An 18,471-nucleotide genomic window follows, 5' to 3' on the forward strand; every position below is an offset into this window, starting at 1 on the left:
TCCATACTGAGCGTGCAGCCTGCTTAAGATTCTTTCTCTCCCTCTGCCCCTCTCCCCTGCTCACACACACTCTCTCTCTAAAATTAAAAAAAAAAAAAAAAAAAAAAAAAATTTGTTTCTTGAAAAAAAAAAAAGTTCAGGGTGAGTTATAAAAGGTTAAATGTTGGAAAGGTCAAGGAAGATAAGGACAGAAATCTGGCATTTAGAAATTAACTACTAGTTAGTGACCTTTGCAACAGTAATTTCAGGGTAATAGGGCAAATGCAATACTATAGAAGGTTAAAGAATGAATGGGAACTGAGAAAACATCAGGTTTTTAGGTTACGACAGTGAGAGTAACATCACAGGCCAGAGAGCTGGCTATGCTCCTGTTCAGGAGTTCAATATGAGGACATTATGTTAGGGGATGCATGGCTAGCCAGAGTTCTAGAGGAGAAAGAACTTTCCCATGACTCTCTTAGGGTGCTTAGCTGGGCCTAAAAATCAAACTGACAGTTTAAAGAAGGAAAGCATACCTATTTATTTTAATGTTTTACATGATGTGGGAGCCTTCATATGGAAATGAAGATTCAAAGAAATGTTAAGCCTAAGTGTTTTTATACTAGGTTTGATAAAGAATGGGAAGTCATGAAAAATGACAGAAGAAAAGGGTATGAACTAAGGGTAGTAAACTAGGGAAATTTAGCAAGGCCTATTTGTTCAGATTCTTTTCTGCATTCCTCTGACTTCAGAGATTAAAATGCTCCTTTTAAAATCCCATTTTTGAAGAATATTAACTGACATGACAAAATGAGTAAGTGTGTAAGTTACTACTAGGTACAGGGGTATTGCATTGAGATTTTAATTTTCTTCTCTTTTTCTGGTTCTATGTTTTCTAAGTTTAACAATTAACTGATCTGATTTCTAATTAGAAAACTTGTTTTTTATTATTATTTTTAATTTTTTAATGTTTATTTATTTTTGAGAGACAGAGTGTGAGTTGGGGAGTAGCAGAGAGAGAAGGAAACAGAGAATCCGAAGCAGGCTCCAGGCTCTGAGCTGTCAGCACAGAGCCCGATGCAGGGTTCGAACTCACGAACCGTGAGATCGTGACCTGAGCTGAAGTCAGACGCTTATCAACTGAGCCACTAGGCGCCCCAGAAAACTTGTTTTTTAGAGTGTGTTGAATATTATTGCTAAGAAAATTTCATTGTTTTCTAATTTATAGAGCTTGGCAATCCACGTGTGCCATGTAGAAGCTGCCGTCTGGCATAGCAGAAAGGAAAACTGAGAGGAGGAACTGCATTCAGCAATTCTAATCTGACCGATGGAGCTTATTATATGAATACTTAATAGCATTCCAAATACCAACAACATTTTCTGTATACTTCTTCTTAAGAAATATTTGCTTAAAACACAAACACTGAGAATTTTTACATGATTTATTTAATAATAAACCAATTAAAGATACAAAAACGTTTAGAGGCTTCCAAAATTTAAATTTTTGCTTAAATACAAATTCACTCTGTAATATGAAAACATAGAACAAGAGACCTCTAAACATGATTTTTTTCATCTACAAAAGTTTCTCCTTTGCTGTACTAGAAAATTTGCAGAAAACAATTTTTCTTGTGAAATTAAATGTACATTATTTACAGTTGAAAAGTAATCTAAAAACTATTTCATTTCCGAGACTCAGATATATATGTATATTATCTTTGTACGCAACCCCCCCAACTCCCAATAAAAAAATGATCCAAAATATAAAGCAATTATGCTTTTATAGCAACTGACTACTCAGCCAGATGAGCCCAAGGTGTGGTTGCTTTCCGGGCCCTTAAGAAAGAGCCTTGACTCTTTCAGAATGGCAGTACATCATTTAGCACTCAGCAATGTAAGTTTACTGATGGGCCACGGTACACAGTGGCCTAAAAAGTTAATGAACACAGTATTTAGGAAGAATTCAGATTCATAGCAGATCTTACAGATAACAGAAGAATGAATTTTGTAGGTTGTAGGGCCAGTTATTTTTCTGCAATATGTTAGCCATATTTACATTAAGAAATAAGCTGATAATGTTTTAGTTGATATAACTTTAAAATATAGGAGCTAGAATCATTAACTTTAGAACCAGAAAGGAGCCTAAAGATCATCTCGTCTAATCCAACATATCCCTTCCTTTTATGGGAGAACTGAGGCCCAAAAAGATCCAGTGGCTTTGCCCAACATCACACAACTAATTAGCAGAAGAGCCACTCTTAGGCTGACGCTTTTATACTATCCTGCTTCTGAAACAGGTTCAGCCGTATCATGGGCAACTTTCAATTTTTAATGTTGTTTTCTACATCTTCATAGTTCCTTATACAGTGCAACCAACTAAAGTCAATCTAACTGAAATCATAATTTTAACAAAGTATAAAATAGGTGTCTTGCATTTGAAAGGGTCAAGACTTTAACTTACGCAAGTGGAATGAAAATGGTTCCTATATAAATCTGTTGCCTTGTATTTAAGTACTGTATTTACAAAAGAATCAGAAAAACTAATACCATGTAAAATTAAAAAAGAAACTTAAAAAATGCTTATGGTATAGCAACTGAAAAAAATCTGAAAAGAATGTCTTCATAGTATAAAATGCCTGTTCCTTCACAATTGAATTCTGAAACATTTGCAGAACAAAGAGAAACACTTGGGTACCCTCCCTCATCTAACAAAGTCAAAATTAACTCTAAATTAATATTTTTAACAATTAACTACAAAATTAGGAACATCTGTAGAATTTATCTTAGAATCAGTTTGAATACAACTGGAAATGTTCAATTAAAAAACAACCATCCATAATTCCTTTGGTATATTAATTAAAAAGAGTTGGGTTCCAGCAATTCATTTTGTTTCACAGCTACCTGAGAGGCAAATCCATTGGAATTGGATACCACCATCACATAAGGCTGTGGCTGTTGCTCAGTCTTCTCAATGTCTTCTTTCAAATGATCTTCAACTTCCTTTTTCTCTACTTCCTGTATAAGAGTTTTTGTTTCTTGAGCTTTGATAACCGAAGTGATTACAGTGCCAGGTGGGTGAGCAACAAGTTGTGAACTTCGAGGAGAAAAGGTCACCACAGGAGTAGTAGCGCTGAAGGACGGAGATGAAGCCATACTGACGGTTCCGTTGCAAATGGATTGAACATTGCTAGTAAGTACCTGCTGTACATGGGCAGGGCTCAAGACAATCGAAGGAGGGGAGCCTGGCTTCTGTGACTGCAGCATGACATTTTCTTTCAGTACTGTCATGGGCTGTGAGGATGGAATGGCTTGTAAAATAAATTTCTGAGATCCAGCACCTGATGATGGATCTGTGCTGGCTATCACTGTTGTGATTGGCACTGTCTGGAGTGTTACTGTATGCAAATGCTGATTCCCAGGAGACACAACCACTGGAACTTGGGTTGGAGCCTGTATAGTCCTATTGAGATTATGAAATAAAAGAAAATCAGCATATTCTACACACCTGAAAACTTTTTTAACATTTGAAGTCATTTTGACAAAGTATGAGTTATACATTTCAAATGCTACTCCCTGTATTTTCAACACAACATAAACATCGTACCAGACCCTGTATTATAATGGAATGTCCAACACAAAACTCTCAGGCCATTAACCATGATACCATCTGCTGTACAAAGTGCCACATTAACACAAATGGGGAAGCAATTTTGTTGGGGAAGGAGGAGGATATCAAAATGCTTGGCAAAGAAGTTATTATGAACTGCCTGAAAGAAAATTAGAAATTTTATTTTTTTTTAAGTTTATTTTTGGAGCGAGCGAGCAAGAGCACAAGCATGAGCAGGGGAGGGGCAGAGACAGAGGGAGACAGAGAATCCCAAGCAGGCTCCATACTGCTAGTGCAGAGCCACATAAGGGACTCGAACTCAAACCATGAGATCATGACCTGAGCTGAAATCAAGAATCAGATGCTTAACCAACTGAGCCACCCAAGCACCCCAAGAAAATTAGGTATTTTCAAACAAATGTATTAGATTCACTCTCATTATTTTTAATACTTGAGGGATAATATCATCCACATGTTCATCCACAATTACCAGAATTCATATGATTGTAATTGTTTTCAACCTGTTTCTCTATATATAGAGGGAAAATGCTCAATTAAAAAAAAAAAACAACTCAGTCTTAAATGTATATTGAACAGAACTATAAGAAGAAATTTAATAGTTCACAATTCATATTGTATTACATAAAACGAGTCATGAATATAATGAACTCATGGGGGTTCTTTAGGTTGGCATTGAGAGCAAACAATAAGGGCAAGCTTTGGCAAAAATAAATGGAAGCATGTTTCAGCAGTTTTCTCAGCTCAAATAATCTTTAACATAAAATCCTTTAATGTACATCAAGCTTACATAAGGTTGTTAATAATATCGTGAGTCAACCCAATTTTAAAAGTTCACTGGTGTGAAAATTATTGTTATGGCCTTTGTTAATATAAAACAAGCACAGCTGAAAACACTCAGCATCTGATCTCAACTGTTTCCTCTTAATTCTATGAAGCTATTATACAGAAGATAGATGACTGTTACTTCAAATGGTCAACAGCTAGGCTGGTGCCCATCACCCAAATGTTAATCATTGCACACAGATTATTATAGGCAAATTTTATATGTTACAGTTATGTGGCTTGTTACATACGTGAGAAATAAAATTCTGGAGAAAACAAATGGGTTAGCTAGGTAGACATAGGAAAAGAAAACTCAGTGCAGCTTAAGAGAAGTTCAAAGCAAGTGGAATGACACAGGATGACTAGATCCTACCCACTGTGGTAGGATTCTGATTTCCAAGTTCAGATTCCAACCAAGCCGCCTCTGTGACAATCAGCCTAGAGCAGGATGTTAGCAGCTCTTTTGAAGGATGGAATTAGAAGAGAATATGAGCCGGGAAATGAAGATTTAATAGGTGGACAGGCTATGACTAGAAATAGAGGCCAGATATACTGATAATATTGGGCAGGCAATAAAACAGTTGGAAGGATACAGAATAACTTTGGGATCCAGGCAGCTTTTCCAAAATACACTGTTCTTCCTTCTTCCCCTTGCCTACCTGAATCAGGGTATCTTGGGTGGAATCTGAGCCTGGGTATGTTATCTGACCCTATAGCCAGATATCATTTCTTAAATAAAGGGCTCCCCATGACAAGAGTTCATGGCCATGTACATGTAAATAAGATAGTACATGGCATATAGTAAGCACACAGATAGCATCTATAAATATGTACAGCCTTGCCACCCTGTAAGTTCTATTATCCCCATTTTACATATAAAAAATTAATGCACAAAGAGAGTGAACAGCTTGCATAAGGTGACCAGCTATGTAAGAGGCCAACTGCTGTAAGGCCTTTGTGCTTGACTGTTACAACACACTGCCACTTCTTCAGTCCCAAATAAATTCAGCTAAAGATGAATACTGTCTTTTCTATCTTTAAACTGTGGGCAGTTACACACCTTTAATACACAACTCCTTTTTCCTCTTTTCCTCATTCAGGTGTGGCACAAGCAATAACGTACTTGGAAATTTTCCATATTGCTAACCAGGGCTACCACTAGACTTTCAATGCTTTTGTTCAAACTAGAAAAAGACATCCTTTTCTCCAAACACCTGACTGTCCTCTGCCAGAAAATATATATACTCATTTATATATATATAATGTAAATATACTGGCTTATTTGAACAAATTCTAAAATAAGTGATTTTCACTAATACAAAAATTCAGAGATTAAAGGTAAAATATCATGCAGCCTTTTCCCAACCACAGAAAATTTTAATTATTTTTTTCTTAGTTAATGATTAAACTGTCAGTTGTGTCTGGTTATATTATATAACAAAGGTTATGTTACAGTTAACTACTTTATAAAATTTCCTACACTGCTTGTAACCACTGGTATATACTGGTAATTTAAAATTCCTCAAACTTTCTGAGACTAAGAAAGGTATACAATGTAACATTTAGTTCTTATTGTATATCTACTTAGATGTCAAGGAACTGTCATTTACCTGTTATGATCACCTGTAACACCATTAACTGTTAAGATCACCTTTATTTTAGAGATGAGGAAACACACTCAGAATAGTTAATTAATCCAATTCAATGTCACATCTAATAATTGACGAGGTTGAAGGGCTGGAAAGTTACGCCTATAGTCTTCCTACTCCATTACTTTGCTTTTAAGATAATTTGCACATTATACATTTTTTGAGGCTAAGTGATTTAAGAGACCCTAAGACAAACTACTGGTGCTTGAATAAATATTACAGAGAAAAAAGTTATGTTAGGTTGGTATGTGGACTTGCAAATTTATCAAGGGACAATTTCAGGAAAATATTTTACCAGAGGTTTACTTTTGTTGTAGCTTCTTTAAATAACATGAAGCTAGAGTCAAAATTAAAGCACATATAAAATTAAAGCAGAGTAAAAACTGAGCACATATACCATAAATCATTTAGAAAAGCTTAATAGATTTCAACAGACATACATGGAATTATGTGAGATAAAAAGATATGAGCAAAGGAAAAACAGAAAAGAAAAAACATGTTATTTCATTGTAAATGACTGGTAATTCACGAGAATCATGTGACTCAACAGGCAGGGTGGCAAATCATGAGCTCACTGCTTTGGACTAAACTTCTTGCATTAAAACACTGTCTTCACCACTTACTATATGTGACCAGGTTCCTTGGCCTCCTCATCTGTAAAATAGGAATAATACTACCTATATCTCATTGATAAGTTAGGATATTAGACATTAATATATGGAAAGCGTATAAAATACAGAGAGTGCTTTGAAAATGTCAGTTCTTATTGATATATTCATTGAATATTCTAAGTCCTATAAATTTTTTTTTAATGTTTATTTTCATTTTTGAGAGAGAGACAGACAGAGCATGAGTGGGGGAGGGGCAGAGAGAAAGGGAGACACAGAATCTGAAGCAGGCTCCAGGCTCTGAGCTGTCACCACAGAGCCCGATGTGGGGCTCGAACTCATTAACCGTGAGATCATGACCTGAGCTGAAGTTGGACGCTTAACCGACTGAGCCACCCAGATGCCCCCCCCCTTTTATTTAATTTTTAATAATTTTAAGTCCTATATATTCCATTTTCTCTTAGCTACAGATCTTTAAGTGGTCTTTGTTTTTATTAGTAAGTAGTTATAAAATTAAGAAAAATGTAGCCAAATTACTGCTATTTTACTTAGGAGTAATAATACGACAGTTATTTAGGAAAACCTCTTTATTCTTAAGAACTGTATGTTGAAATGATTAGAAATAAAATGTCATAATGATGTCCACTTACTTGACAAATAACCAAGCATGAAAAAGGGTAGAAATAGAGAGAAAACAAATAAAGCAAAATGCTATCAACTGTGAATCCAGGTGGATTTAAATAGGTGTTCATTGTACTATTTCAACCTGTTGATATTGTGAAATTTTTCATGATGAAAAGTTCAGGTAATTATAAAAAATACAAATAAAAAATAAAGAAATCACTAAATAAGGAAATAATCTAATGAAAAATGATTCTAATAATGCATTAAAATTTCAGAGTAATATGTACAATTTGCTTGAAATTTACTTAACACCTTTTCTTTCTTTCTATATAATGGAAAAGAACAATAGGAAAACCGGAGTAATTATATTCATTATTCATTAACTTTGGCCTTAACACATCCAGTAATTTCAGGGAATAAAATGCATTCCATTAGAGGCTTAACTCCTTTAAAATAAGTAGGATTTTTGAGAGATACAAATAAAAGATACAACCAAATGTGGGAACAATTTTTTTTAAAGTCAAAGGAATGATTAAGAATGTGTGTATATATATAAAAAAAGAAAGTGTGTATATACATACATATAAATAGAAAATGATTTATTCAATAAGTATGTTTTAAACTCTGAAAAGTTAAAGTTTTTAATTTCTTCATTATATAAGCAGTACACTTAGAGCACTCATTATTCCGAGAGGAGATAAGAATGAATATATACACTATTTCAAAATAAAATCTATAAATCTGAAGGGGTGTTATGTGATAGAGACTATGTTAAGCAGAAGGACAATGAATAAAATGTGGCTCCTGCAGGGTTACATGTATAGGAGGAGACGAGCATTAAAGTCAACTGAAACACCTGGTTCAAGTCCCAGATTGAGTTGCACTGCACACAAGCAGTCAGCTTTAACTGTGGAAGGCAAGGAAGGAATCATGAGCAGAGAAGTGAGAGCTGGTAGCGGAAGCTCCAGAAATTTAACTGCAGGTCTGTGTGCAACATGAATCTAACAAAAGCTGTAAGAAAGTAGCATAGCAAAGCTGTGACTAGTAGTCTTATATAACAGGTTGGACTCCAGAGAAAAAATACTGGAGCCAGGAAGCAGGCAGGGAGTCCACAGAACAATCAGGGACCTTAGAAATGAAAATTCTGAAAAGTACACCAAAAGACAGTTTGCAAATCATGGATAAGGAGTATAATTATAGCATTTTAATATCTAGCACTGAGTATTATTCAGAAATTGACATTCAGAGTAATAAAGTATCCAATACAGTATCACAATTTAATATCCATCAGAGCTAGAGTTATGTGGACTTTTTTTATTGCAAGGTGGGGGGATTTGTTTTTATTCTCAAGGTGTAAAAAAAAGATGCTAAAAAATAACTGAATCACTCCAAGAAGGGGGTCCTAGTGATTAGCTTATGACTATTGGATGTTTCCTATCAGCACGAATACACACAATGATAAGACGACAAAGAGCCTAGAAACCAATGGGAGGAATCACGTACTTCCAACTAGATACTCAGTTATCATACAAAACCAATAGGACATAGAGGAAAATAAAACATTAAAAAGAAAATAGATAAATAAGCACTCCTTTAATAACAGTGAAAGACTGATCCTTCCTGTCCAATTAAAATGGGACAAATGTAACCTTTCTACTCCTTGCAAGTCAATTTTCACGATGCCACAAGTTTAAATGGACCATACAAGGAAGACTAAAACATCTAACTCTGTCTTGATTCTGGGTAATGCTTCTTACCTCAAGATCAACAGAACAAAAATCCAGCATTTATATTCAGGAATATACAAATGTTAAGACTGAAGTCAGCTAATAAAAATAATCAAAGAATCATTTTTATTATATTTGGACGGGCTCCTATGTTTTATTGTAATTCACATTCTGGAAATTCATGACCGTAGAAAAAGAGAATGTTACAAATGTCCATCTAATTTTCTGCCTTTCCTCTTTTTCCCCATTCTACATCAATGAGACCAGTCCCAAATGCTGCAAAAGACCAGTTTAAAGCAGACAGGGTTTTCTTGATCAATTTGTTGTTTCATCTTTCCCAGGGTTATGAGATAAATTTGATTTGATTGCTATAAAACTATTTTTCCAACTTCTGCTACTCTAAAAGCCCAAAAAATTAGATTCTTGGCCTCTTTGAACTTTAAAACTGCTCCATGATAGGATCTTCTCAAGGTTAAGTAATGTTGTTTCTTCGAACTCACTATATTCCAGAAGGTCATGATTGTAAATTTATGTTAAATTTTTACAGCTTCTGACTTTGAAAGGAAGATCTGAAACCATTCTCTGGAGTTTCTAATATGTGGATTGCTTCTTGTATGATCAATCCAATCGTACAACGGTACAGTAGACTAAACTTAATAGAATAACATCAAGTAATGTCAAAGTTTAAAAATAAGGAATCACTGATAGAATCAGAGGATTGATGTCATATACACTGCTGCTGAAAACAATCTGTTGAATAAGATTTCTAGCTTGAAATCAATACAATTTTTATTCTCACTTCTGAATCCTAAGGTATTTAACTAATAATGGCTCTGGTCAGAAACATTACATAATGAAATGCATCAATAACTTTATAGTTTTCTCACCTAATACTCTGAACGGAAGAATTTAATGTTTCATCCTGCATGCTACTGGTTACGGTTGCTTCTCCTTCTGGGACAGCTTGTACTGGCTGTACTACATGAATAGTCCGGAAGAGCTGGGTGGGATATGGAGACTGTGTGGGCTGCACTGTCCTCAGAACTTCTGATGGCTGTGCAGCTTCTGCAGGATCTTTGGGTTTTGTAGCTTTAGAATTTCCCGGCTTTAGAACTGTAGTGGCTCCTCCTTTTATCCCTGGACTTGAGGATACTCTCGATCTGCTTGCTTGGCTCCTACTTGAAGTAGTCGTTGAAGACAGTGATGGATCTGAAGACTCTATGCTGGAACCTGGATCCTCATCATCTATATAAATAAGATCTTTTGGCATTTCCTTGAACTGATACACCAAGCGCTGACCTTCTACTTTTGCCAGAATACCCCTTTGGTAATAGTACCTATTCAAAGCAGACAATTTTATCAATATTTTATTCAATTAAACATAAATTAAAATGATATTCAACAACATTAAAAATTCCCTAATAATAACAGAGTCTCAAGTTGGAAACAAGTAGGAGAAGAATTTCAAGATGAAGGGTAGTAACTTTATATAAGATAGTATAATTAAACATATTGTTTTCTTTAAAAAAAATTGTTTTTAATGTTTTTATATTTGAGAGAGAGAGAGAGAGCACAAGTAGGGGAGGGGAAGAGAGACAGAGACAGAATCTGAAGCAGGATCCAGGCTCCAAGCTGCCAGCACAGAGCCTGATGCAGGACTCAAACCCACGAACCATGAGATCATGACCTGAGCCAAAGTCTGACACTTAACCAACTGAGCTACCCAGGGGACCCTTCTCTCTCTTTTTTTTTTTTAGTGTTGATTTATTTTTGAGAGAGAGACATAAAGAGAGAACACAAGCAGGCAGGGGCAGAGAGAGAGGGAGACAGAGAATCCAAAGTAGGCTCCAGGTTCCAAGCCGTTGGCACAGTGTCCAACATGGGGCTTGAACTCATGAAATAGCGAGGTCATGACCTGAGCCCATGTTGGACGCCCTGCTGACTGAGCCACCCAGGTGCCCCAAACACATTCTTTCTAAATAAATATAAAACACACATACTTACATAGAAAAATCCTTATTGCTAACTAAACCTAAAACCAGTTCTGATGAGGAGATTGTTGATAAAGTATATGGATTATACAGTGAACTATCTAGTTCACTTTTCTTCATCTCCCCTTCTTCCAACTTGCCGGAATACTCAAATCTACTACAAACCTCAAGAATTTAGGGGCTTTGTGTGGCTCAGTCGGCTAAGTGTCTGACTTTTGGTTTCAGTAAAGGTCATGATCTCATGGTTCACGGGCTGGAGCCCTGCGTTGGGCTCTGTACTGCCTTGTGGAGTCTGCTTGGGATTCCGTCTCCATCTCAGAGAGCAGGAATTAGAGCAGGGAAGGAGCACAGAGGGAGACAGAGGGCCCAAAGTGGGCTCTGTGCTGACAGCAGACAGCCCAAAGTGGGGCTTGAACCCATGAACCCTGAGATCATGATGTGAGCCAAAGTCTGACACTTAACCAACCGAGCCACCCAGGCACCACGATGATTGCTACTTCTAGTAAATCTTTCTCAAATAGATGTGTATCTCGAGAGAGAGAGAGCACAGAAAAAACAAACTAATAGTGAGCTTAAGAATAAAATGATACCCTAGTTCAAAATTTCACAGTATCTAACATTATTCTTGAAGCATTTATTCAGGTATACAGATCATATCTGAGATTTACATTTAAAATCTTGGGGCACCTGGGTGGCTCACTCAGTTAAGCATCTGACTTTGGCTTAGGTCATGATCTCACAGTTTGTGGGTTTAAGCCTCACATCAAGCTCTGTGCTGACACTCAGAGCCTGGAGCCTACTTCAGATTCTGTGTCTCCCTCTCTCTCTACCCTCCCCCACTTACACTCTGTCTCTCTCTCAAATAAACGTTAAAAAAAAAATTAAAGAAAATAAATAAAAATGCACCCTCTTATTAAGTACCTGCATTACCACTATTTGTTAACTTTGTGCTGAATTCAAGTTTAATGGCTCCAAACATATGACTCCTGTGGTCAATTTAAATTTCTGTTGATGGTTTACATTTTTTAGTCCCTTTATAAGGAAACTGTCTGTTATTTGCATGAAAAATTTTTTTTGAAGGAAAACATTTTCCTAGATTGGAGTCAGATTTCAATTTAAATACACACTGATTTTTTTTTTTTTTTTTTTTGAGAGAGAGAGACAGAGAGGGAGGGAGGGATGGAGGGAGGGAGGGAGGGAGGGAGGGAGGGAGGGAGAGAATGAATGCATGCACAAGGGGAGGGGCAGAGAGAGGGAGACAGAGAATCCCAAGCAGGCTCGAGGTTCCGCACTGTCAGCACAGAGCCTGACCTGGGCCTCAAACTCAGGAACTGTGAGATCACCACCTGAGCTGAAACCACAAGTCAGATGTTTAAGCAACTGAGCCACCCAGGCACCCCTAAATACATAGTGATTTCTGTAAGTTGTGTGGTTTTAGTAATTCAATAATAAAATTCACCATTTTTGTAATCCTCTAACTTTTTAGAAGTTACCTACTTTGTAGTATTTAGGAAATAATATTCTTAACACAACAAACTACAAAAGCTTCATGTACCTGAGAGCTCTTCCCATGGTCTCGTAATTCATGTCAGGTTTGTTTTTGTGCTTTCCCCACAACCTGGATACTGCTTTGGAATCTACCAGTTTAAAAATGCCTTTTTCTCGCTGGGTCCATTTGATATATTTAGGACAAGTAGCTTTGTCCTGGAGCAGTGCCAGTAAAAACTCCCAAAGATAAATTGTGTTTCCTGAAACAAAAGCAATTTCTGTTGAACTGATTACAATTTCATTTGAAAGAGCAAAATTAAACACAACTAAAAGTCTTATGTAAGATGTCTGGACAGAGCAATCTTGGCAATTAGATTTGTGATAACTTAGGGGGGAAAAAAAAACACTTTGAGAGGAATTTTTTCTTACCTCTTTAAGAACCATTACCTAAGAAAACCAGTGAAAAAGAGTTATACAAAACATTCAATAGTTGTTCTTTTTATATCAGAGCAAATGGATTGACCTTAATTTTTTTCATATTTGGGCTGCAGTTATGAAAATATGAGAACTTCAAAACAGTATTATAAAGTGTCTATGAACTGAAAGGCTAACCTGGCTGAACTCTCCCAAGAGACTCATTATTAAATGAAAGGACACACAGGTACATAAAAAAATCTCTTGAATGGAAAAGTGCCAACTGTACTTTATAAGCATGTGGCAGCAATAAGATCCATTTCAGTAAGTCAAGAGAGCTGGTAGTTTTTCTTACAAAATGCAGATATTTTAAAGCAATCTAACTGTTACTTGACCTATAAGTATTACAAGGAAATTATAGTACTTACCCTTACCATCTTTATTTTTCTTCTTCACAGATATGTTTGGTGTAGTGGCTGGGGAATCTGGTCGTGGAGGTTTTGTTTTTCTCCCTGAAAACAGAACAGCTCTGTGTAAGTATCTGCCCTCAAAAGTGAAAGAGAATGAACAATTTAGCTGTTTATAAATGCTATTTGGTCATTTATCTTAAATTTTAATGCTTTATACATGGATCACACATAATGGTCTCCTAAATGCTGTTTACTCAAAAGGAAAATAACTTCAGTGAAATTTTATCATTAGCGTAGGTTAGAGCACAAACACTTTTATGTAGGAAATGATATATCAGCTCATTTATAAAAATAAGGTTAAGTTTAAAACATTATATCTTGTCTTTGAGGGAAAAAAACTGACAGTGCTTTCTTAAAATTTGGGGGAACATTCTTGATGTTGATAAGACTGGGGCTCAAAAAATAAGCCATACAAATTTGTCTGTTGGTTACATAAGCTTTTTATGGTAGGAGAAGTTGACTTTTAGCTTTTCTCACATCTGCATACACGTAGTTCTCAAATACTAGAAACGTCCCAAAACTTTAGAGATAGAAAAATATGTGAGGCAAAATTTTGGTGAACCACATAGTCTATTTTTATTTTCCTATGTATTTTTAATCATCTTATTTTTCTGTATCTCTTTTGATTCACACAAAACAGTTTTGCACATTATATATATCATAGTTATGCTTCATTCAATCTCTAAACAAGTCCATTCCAACAGTGTTAAATGTAGTTTGTGCAACCTTAGTCTGGCTCAACCAACTATTCTAAAGCCTTGTTTGTGATCTTCTTTTGCCATTTCTCTAGGAACACAACTTGGTGGCAATGTTGCCTGAGATTTAGGTTGAGATGATCATGCTGTCCGAATAGACTACCATTCTATACATAAGAACCAATGAAGATTAAGCATAAATGGACACCTTAGTTAGCATATTTTATCCCAACATTCTTCAGGCTCTATCTGGTCTAGGTCACAAGGGTAAGTTCTGGATTAGTGCAATGTAGAGCAAGAACTTAGAAAAACAGAATTCTAGAGATAAAGTCATTAGGTTAAGAACACATCCCCAAGCTGAATAGGAAACATTTCTAAAGGTGCATAAGAGGATCAAAAACAGATCACTTTTGAGGAGCCTGGGTGGTTCAGTTGGTTAAGCATCCAACTCCCCTGCTCTCACAAAGTCACTCTTCAGGCCCTTCTTAATGCATAAATATAAAACCTAGTCAGCCAGGTATCGTGACTTCCATCACTGCAGGAATCTGCAGAGAACAATTCATGAGGCAGACACCTCTGGGTGACTACGTTAATGATAACAAATATTAGAAGTGAAGATATTAGAAATATTAGTTAGCTCCCATCCCTCCTACCCTCTTATTTTATGCTTTCTATTTACCTACCTTTTCTGATAACATCATTTTCTTCTTCCCACTGTTTTCACCACTAGTTTCAGTCAAGACAGAGACTGTTAGTAAACCTATCCAATATCCATCCTTTCCATTGGCTTCCTTACTATTCAACATGGCAATGTGAACAGCTTCATGTGAGTTATACATTAGTTGGGTACAGACTTTTTTGTTGACAGTTATTTCTTCTTAATACTTTGAAGATAGCCAACACTCCCATCCTCTACTGGGAGCTTCTAAGCTGCCAATCTAAAAATCAATCCTCTTCAAGTTTCTCCTCTGGTTGGTTCGTTGTTTCTTCTTCTTCTTCTTCTTCTTCTTCTTCCTCTTCCTCTTCTTCTTTTTTTGGGCGGGGCTAGGGGAGTGCTGTGTTTTGCATTTTTTTCTATAATGTATTTAGACCTGGACTTCTTTTAGTTATGCTACTCAGGATTCACCATGCTGGGATGTCACCTTGGAAAACTCTCAGTCATTACCTTTGAAGACTGCCTCCTCCTTGCTCTACATATTCTCTTTTTCTGGACCTTTGATCAAACATGTAGACCTTTTCATTCAATCCTTACATCTCTGACTCTTTCATGTTTTTTATTCTACATCAGATCTATATTGGAACTCATTAATGCTTTTAAACAGTGACTAATCTGTATATATATAGGTTAAACCTATATATTATGTGTTCTACTTGGTTCCTTATGACATCAGTCTTCCACTATTAATTAGGATATTAGTCTTTCACGTTAAAAAGAGCTTTACAAAGTATAACAGATATACAATAAATTGCATATGGTTAAAGTCTATAAGTCGGTATCTTCCAACATGTTTTTACCTGTGAAATCATCACTATGTTCAAAACAGCATATCCTTCCCTCCCAAAAGTACTTTGTACCCCTCTGTAAGCCTTACATCTTACCTCTCCCACTCTGCCCAATCCAAAGATAACCAACTACTCACATATTTTCTGTCATTATATATTAGTTTGCAGTTTGCACAATTTTATATAAATAGAAACATATATATTAAAAAATCTGGCTTCTTTCCAAATTGGCATAATTATGCTGAGATTCATCCATTTTTGTTGTATGTATCAATAGTATACTCTATTTTATTGCTGAGTGTTACTTCATTGTACAGGTATACCACAAATTTGTTTATTTAATCAGCAGTTGATAGACATTTGGGTTGTTTCAAGTTTGGGGCTATTATTGCAAAGAAAATTGCTAAGAACATTCATTCATGCATACGTTTTTCTATAAATGTATGGCTTCATTTATTTTGGGTAAACACTCAGTAGAAGAATGGCTGGGTCACATGTTAAGCATGCATTAAATGTTTTAAGAAATTGCCAAACTGAAAAAAGAAAGAAAGACAGACAGAAAGAAAGGAAGGGAAAAAAGAAAAAGAGGAAACAAAGAGCGACCCAAACAAACAAAAAAATTCTCTATGCAGTAAGGTGGGGTAATCATAGGGCTCACCCTCATTTGTTTCCTGTTTCTCAGAGATCACTTGCTTTTGTTGACTGATATCCACTTTTTAATAGCACTGTTTCATACATTTTGTCTGTATTTTCAAGTTGTTTAAATAGGAAAGTAAATCCAGATTCTGGAGATTTTTTAATTAAAATTTTTTTCCAGCTTTATTGAGATATAATGACATATAATTGTGTATCTTTAAGATGTACAATGCAATGATGTGATACACTTCTATGTTGTAAAATGATTACCACAGTAGGGTCAGTTAATATACCATCACCTCACATAATAATTACTTGGTTTTGGGGGTGTGAACATTTAAGATGTTAGCAACTTTCTCTATTAGCAACTTTTAAATATATAATACATATTGTACTGTTAACCAAAGTCATCATGCTGTACATTAGGTCCCCATACTCATTTTATACCTGGAAGCTTATATCCTTTATTGACACCTCCCCATTTCCTCCTCCTAGCAACCACCGTTTTTCTCTCTGCTTCTAGGAGTTCGGCTATTTCAGATTCCACATGTGAGAGCACACAATATTTGTCTTTCTCTGACTTATTTCACTTAGCATAATGCTCTCAAGGTCCACCTATGTTTTTTAATGTGCAATGAACATGGGAATGCAGGTATTGCTTTGTTATCTTATTTTCATTTCTTTTGAATATATATATCCAGGTGTAAGATTGCTAGGTCATATGGTTATTTGTAGTTTTAACATTTTGAGGAACCTCCGTGCTGTTTTCCATAGTGGCTGTACCAATTTACATTCCCACCAACAGTGCACAAGGGTTCCTTTTTCTCCACATCCCTGCCAACACTCATTATCTCTTGCCTTTTTGATGACAGTCACTGTGACAGGTGTGAGGTGACAGCTTATTGTGGTTTTGATTTGCAGTTTTCTGACAATTAGTGATGTTGAGCATCTTTTCATTACCTGTTGGCCATCTGCATGTCTTCTTTAGTCTATTCAATGTCTATTCAAGGCCCTCTGACCATTTTTTAATCAGTTTTTTTGTTGTTGTTGTTTTTTGCTATTGAGTTGTAGGAGTTCTTTATGTGTTTCTGAATATTAACCCCTTATCAGATATATGGCTTGCAAATATTTTCTCCAATTCTGTAGGCTGCCTTTCATTTTTTTGATGGTTTCTTTTGCTGTGCAGAAGCTTTTTAGTTTAATGTAGTCCCACTTACAATTTTTTCTTTTGTTGTCCCCAAATCATTGCCAAATCAGGTTCTGTCATTTCATGTTGTCTGGAAGAAGACGTTCCACCCGGTATTTTTTAACAGTCTCATTCTTTGACCTTGTTTTTCATTCTTTTGCCTTAATAATTGCAGTCATATTCATGAAAGTTTGTATTTGATAATTCGACTGTCTTAAGTTCTTAGAGAAGTAATCCTACACTCATTCTATGTCTTCTGCTTCTCATTCAGGAATTATCTTCCTTATGTATTCCTTAATACTGCAATGTGAGCTCACCTCAACAGGGCTTTATTTGAGGAAATTCTGTGCAGCTCAGGTTAAATGTAGGACTTGCCAGAGCAGTTTTACAAGAGCTTTTGCCTGGTACCCCAAAGTTATTACCAGCCTGGGTACACTTTTATGTTAATTATGTTAAGTATGGCTGGGAATGCACAAGTGCCTTGGACATCAAGACTGACATAACGTCTCAGCCCTTCAGTGTCAGTTCATTCTTAGTGTTTCTATTTCCCTCTTCAGTTTTGGCTCTTGGATTTACCCTTACTTTTATGTGAAGTTAAGTTACTGGGTGGTTGGTGATTAACCAAGATATTAAACTCAAAATATTATACAAGCTGGAGTAGAATCAGAAGGCAATAAAATGGAAAGAGCGCCAGACTTTAGTATGCAGATATGGTCCTAAATTCGTGAAAAATTAAAAACTCCCTTTAAAATTTAAATCTAATTAAAATCTAACATTTTCCTCTTCAATTACTTACCTGTTGATTTCCAATTCATTATTTTTCCCTCGGGAATCTTATACTGGAATCTATGCTAGTGGTTTTTCTAACTATGTCCTTTGGAAGGAAGCTAACTTCCCTTACACCAACCTCTTTTTGAGTTTGGATAAAAGGGTTTAGATAAAAGGTTGAGGCTTTAATTTTTTATTGAATCTAATATGGAGATGTACCTTTTATGTTTTGTACCCTCATTTTTTATTATGTGAGTTTTAACTGGTGTAGAAATATCCTTGA

At 35.8% G+C, this 18,471-nt stretch overlaps 1 protein-coding gene across 4 annotated transcripts in view; it reads right to left on the bottom strand.

Annotated features, from left to right (window-relative positions):
* Window positions 1-1,403: 1,403 nt before the first annotated feature.
* Window positions 1,404-18,471, bottom strand: part of ELF1 (E74 like ETS transcription factor 1) — a 108,127-nt gene continuing 91,059 nt past the window's right edge. For 3 of the 4 annotated variants that reach the window (XM_019447394.2, XM_019447397.2, XM_019447393.2), the window contains exons 6-9: window positions 13,359-13,442; window positions 12,584-12,776; window positions 9,925-10,374; window positions 1,404-3,439 (exon numbers count right to left, since the gene is read on the bottom strand). In XM_019447394.2, coding sequence (XP_019302939.1) covers window positions 2,836-3,439; window positions 9,925-10,374; window positions 12,584-12,776; window positions 13,359-13,442 — 1,331 coding nt within the window. In that variant the 3' untranslated portion in view covers window positions 1,404-2,835. The remainder of the gene's footprint in view (window positions 3,440-9,924; window positions 10,375-12,583; window positions 12,777-13,358; window positions 13,443-18,471) is intronic. The other variant, XM_019447396.2, reaches the window with a different exon arrangement.

The sequence above is a fragment of the Panthera pardus genome, unplaced genomic scaffold (genome assembly GCF_024362965.1).
Source record: "Panthera pardus isolate Hobbes unplaced genomic scaffold, ASM2436296v1 HiC_scaffold_1, whole genome shotgun sequence".
Lineage (NCBI taxonomy): Eukaryota > Metazoa > Chordata > Mammalia > Carnivora > Felidae > Panthera > Panthera pardus.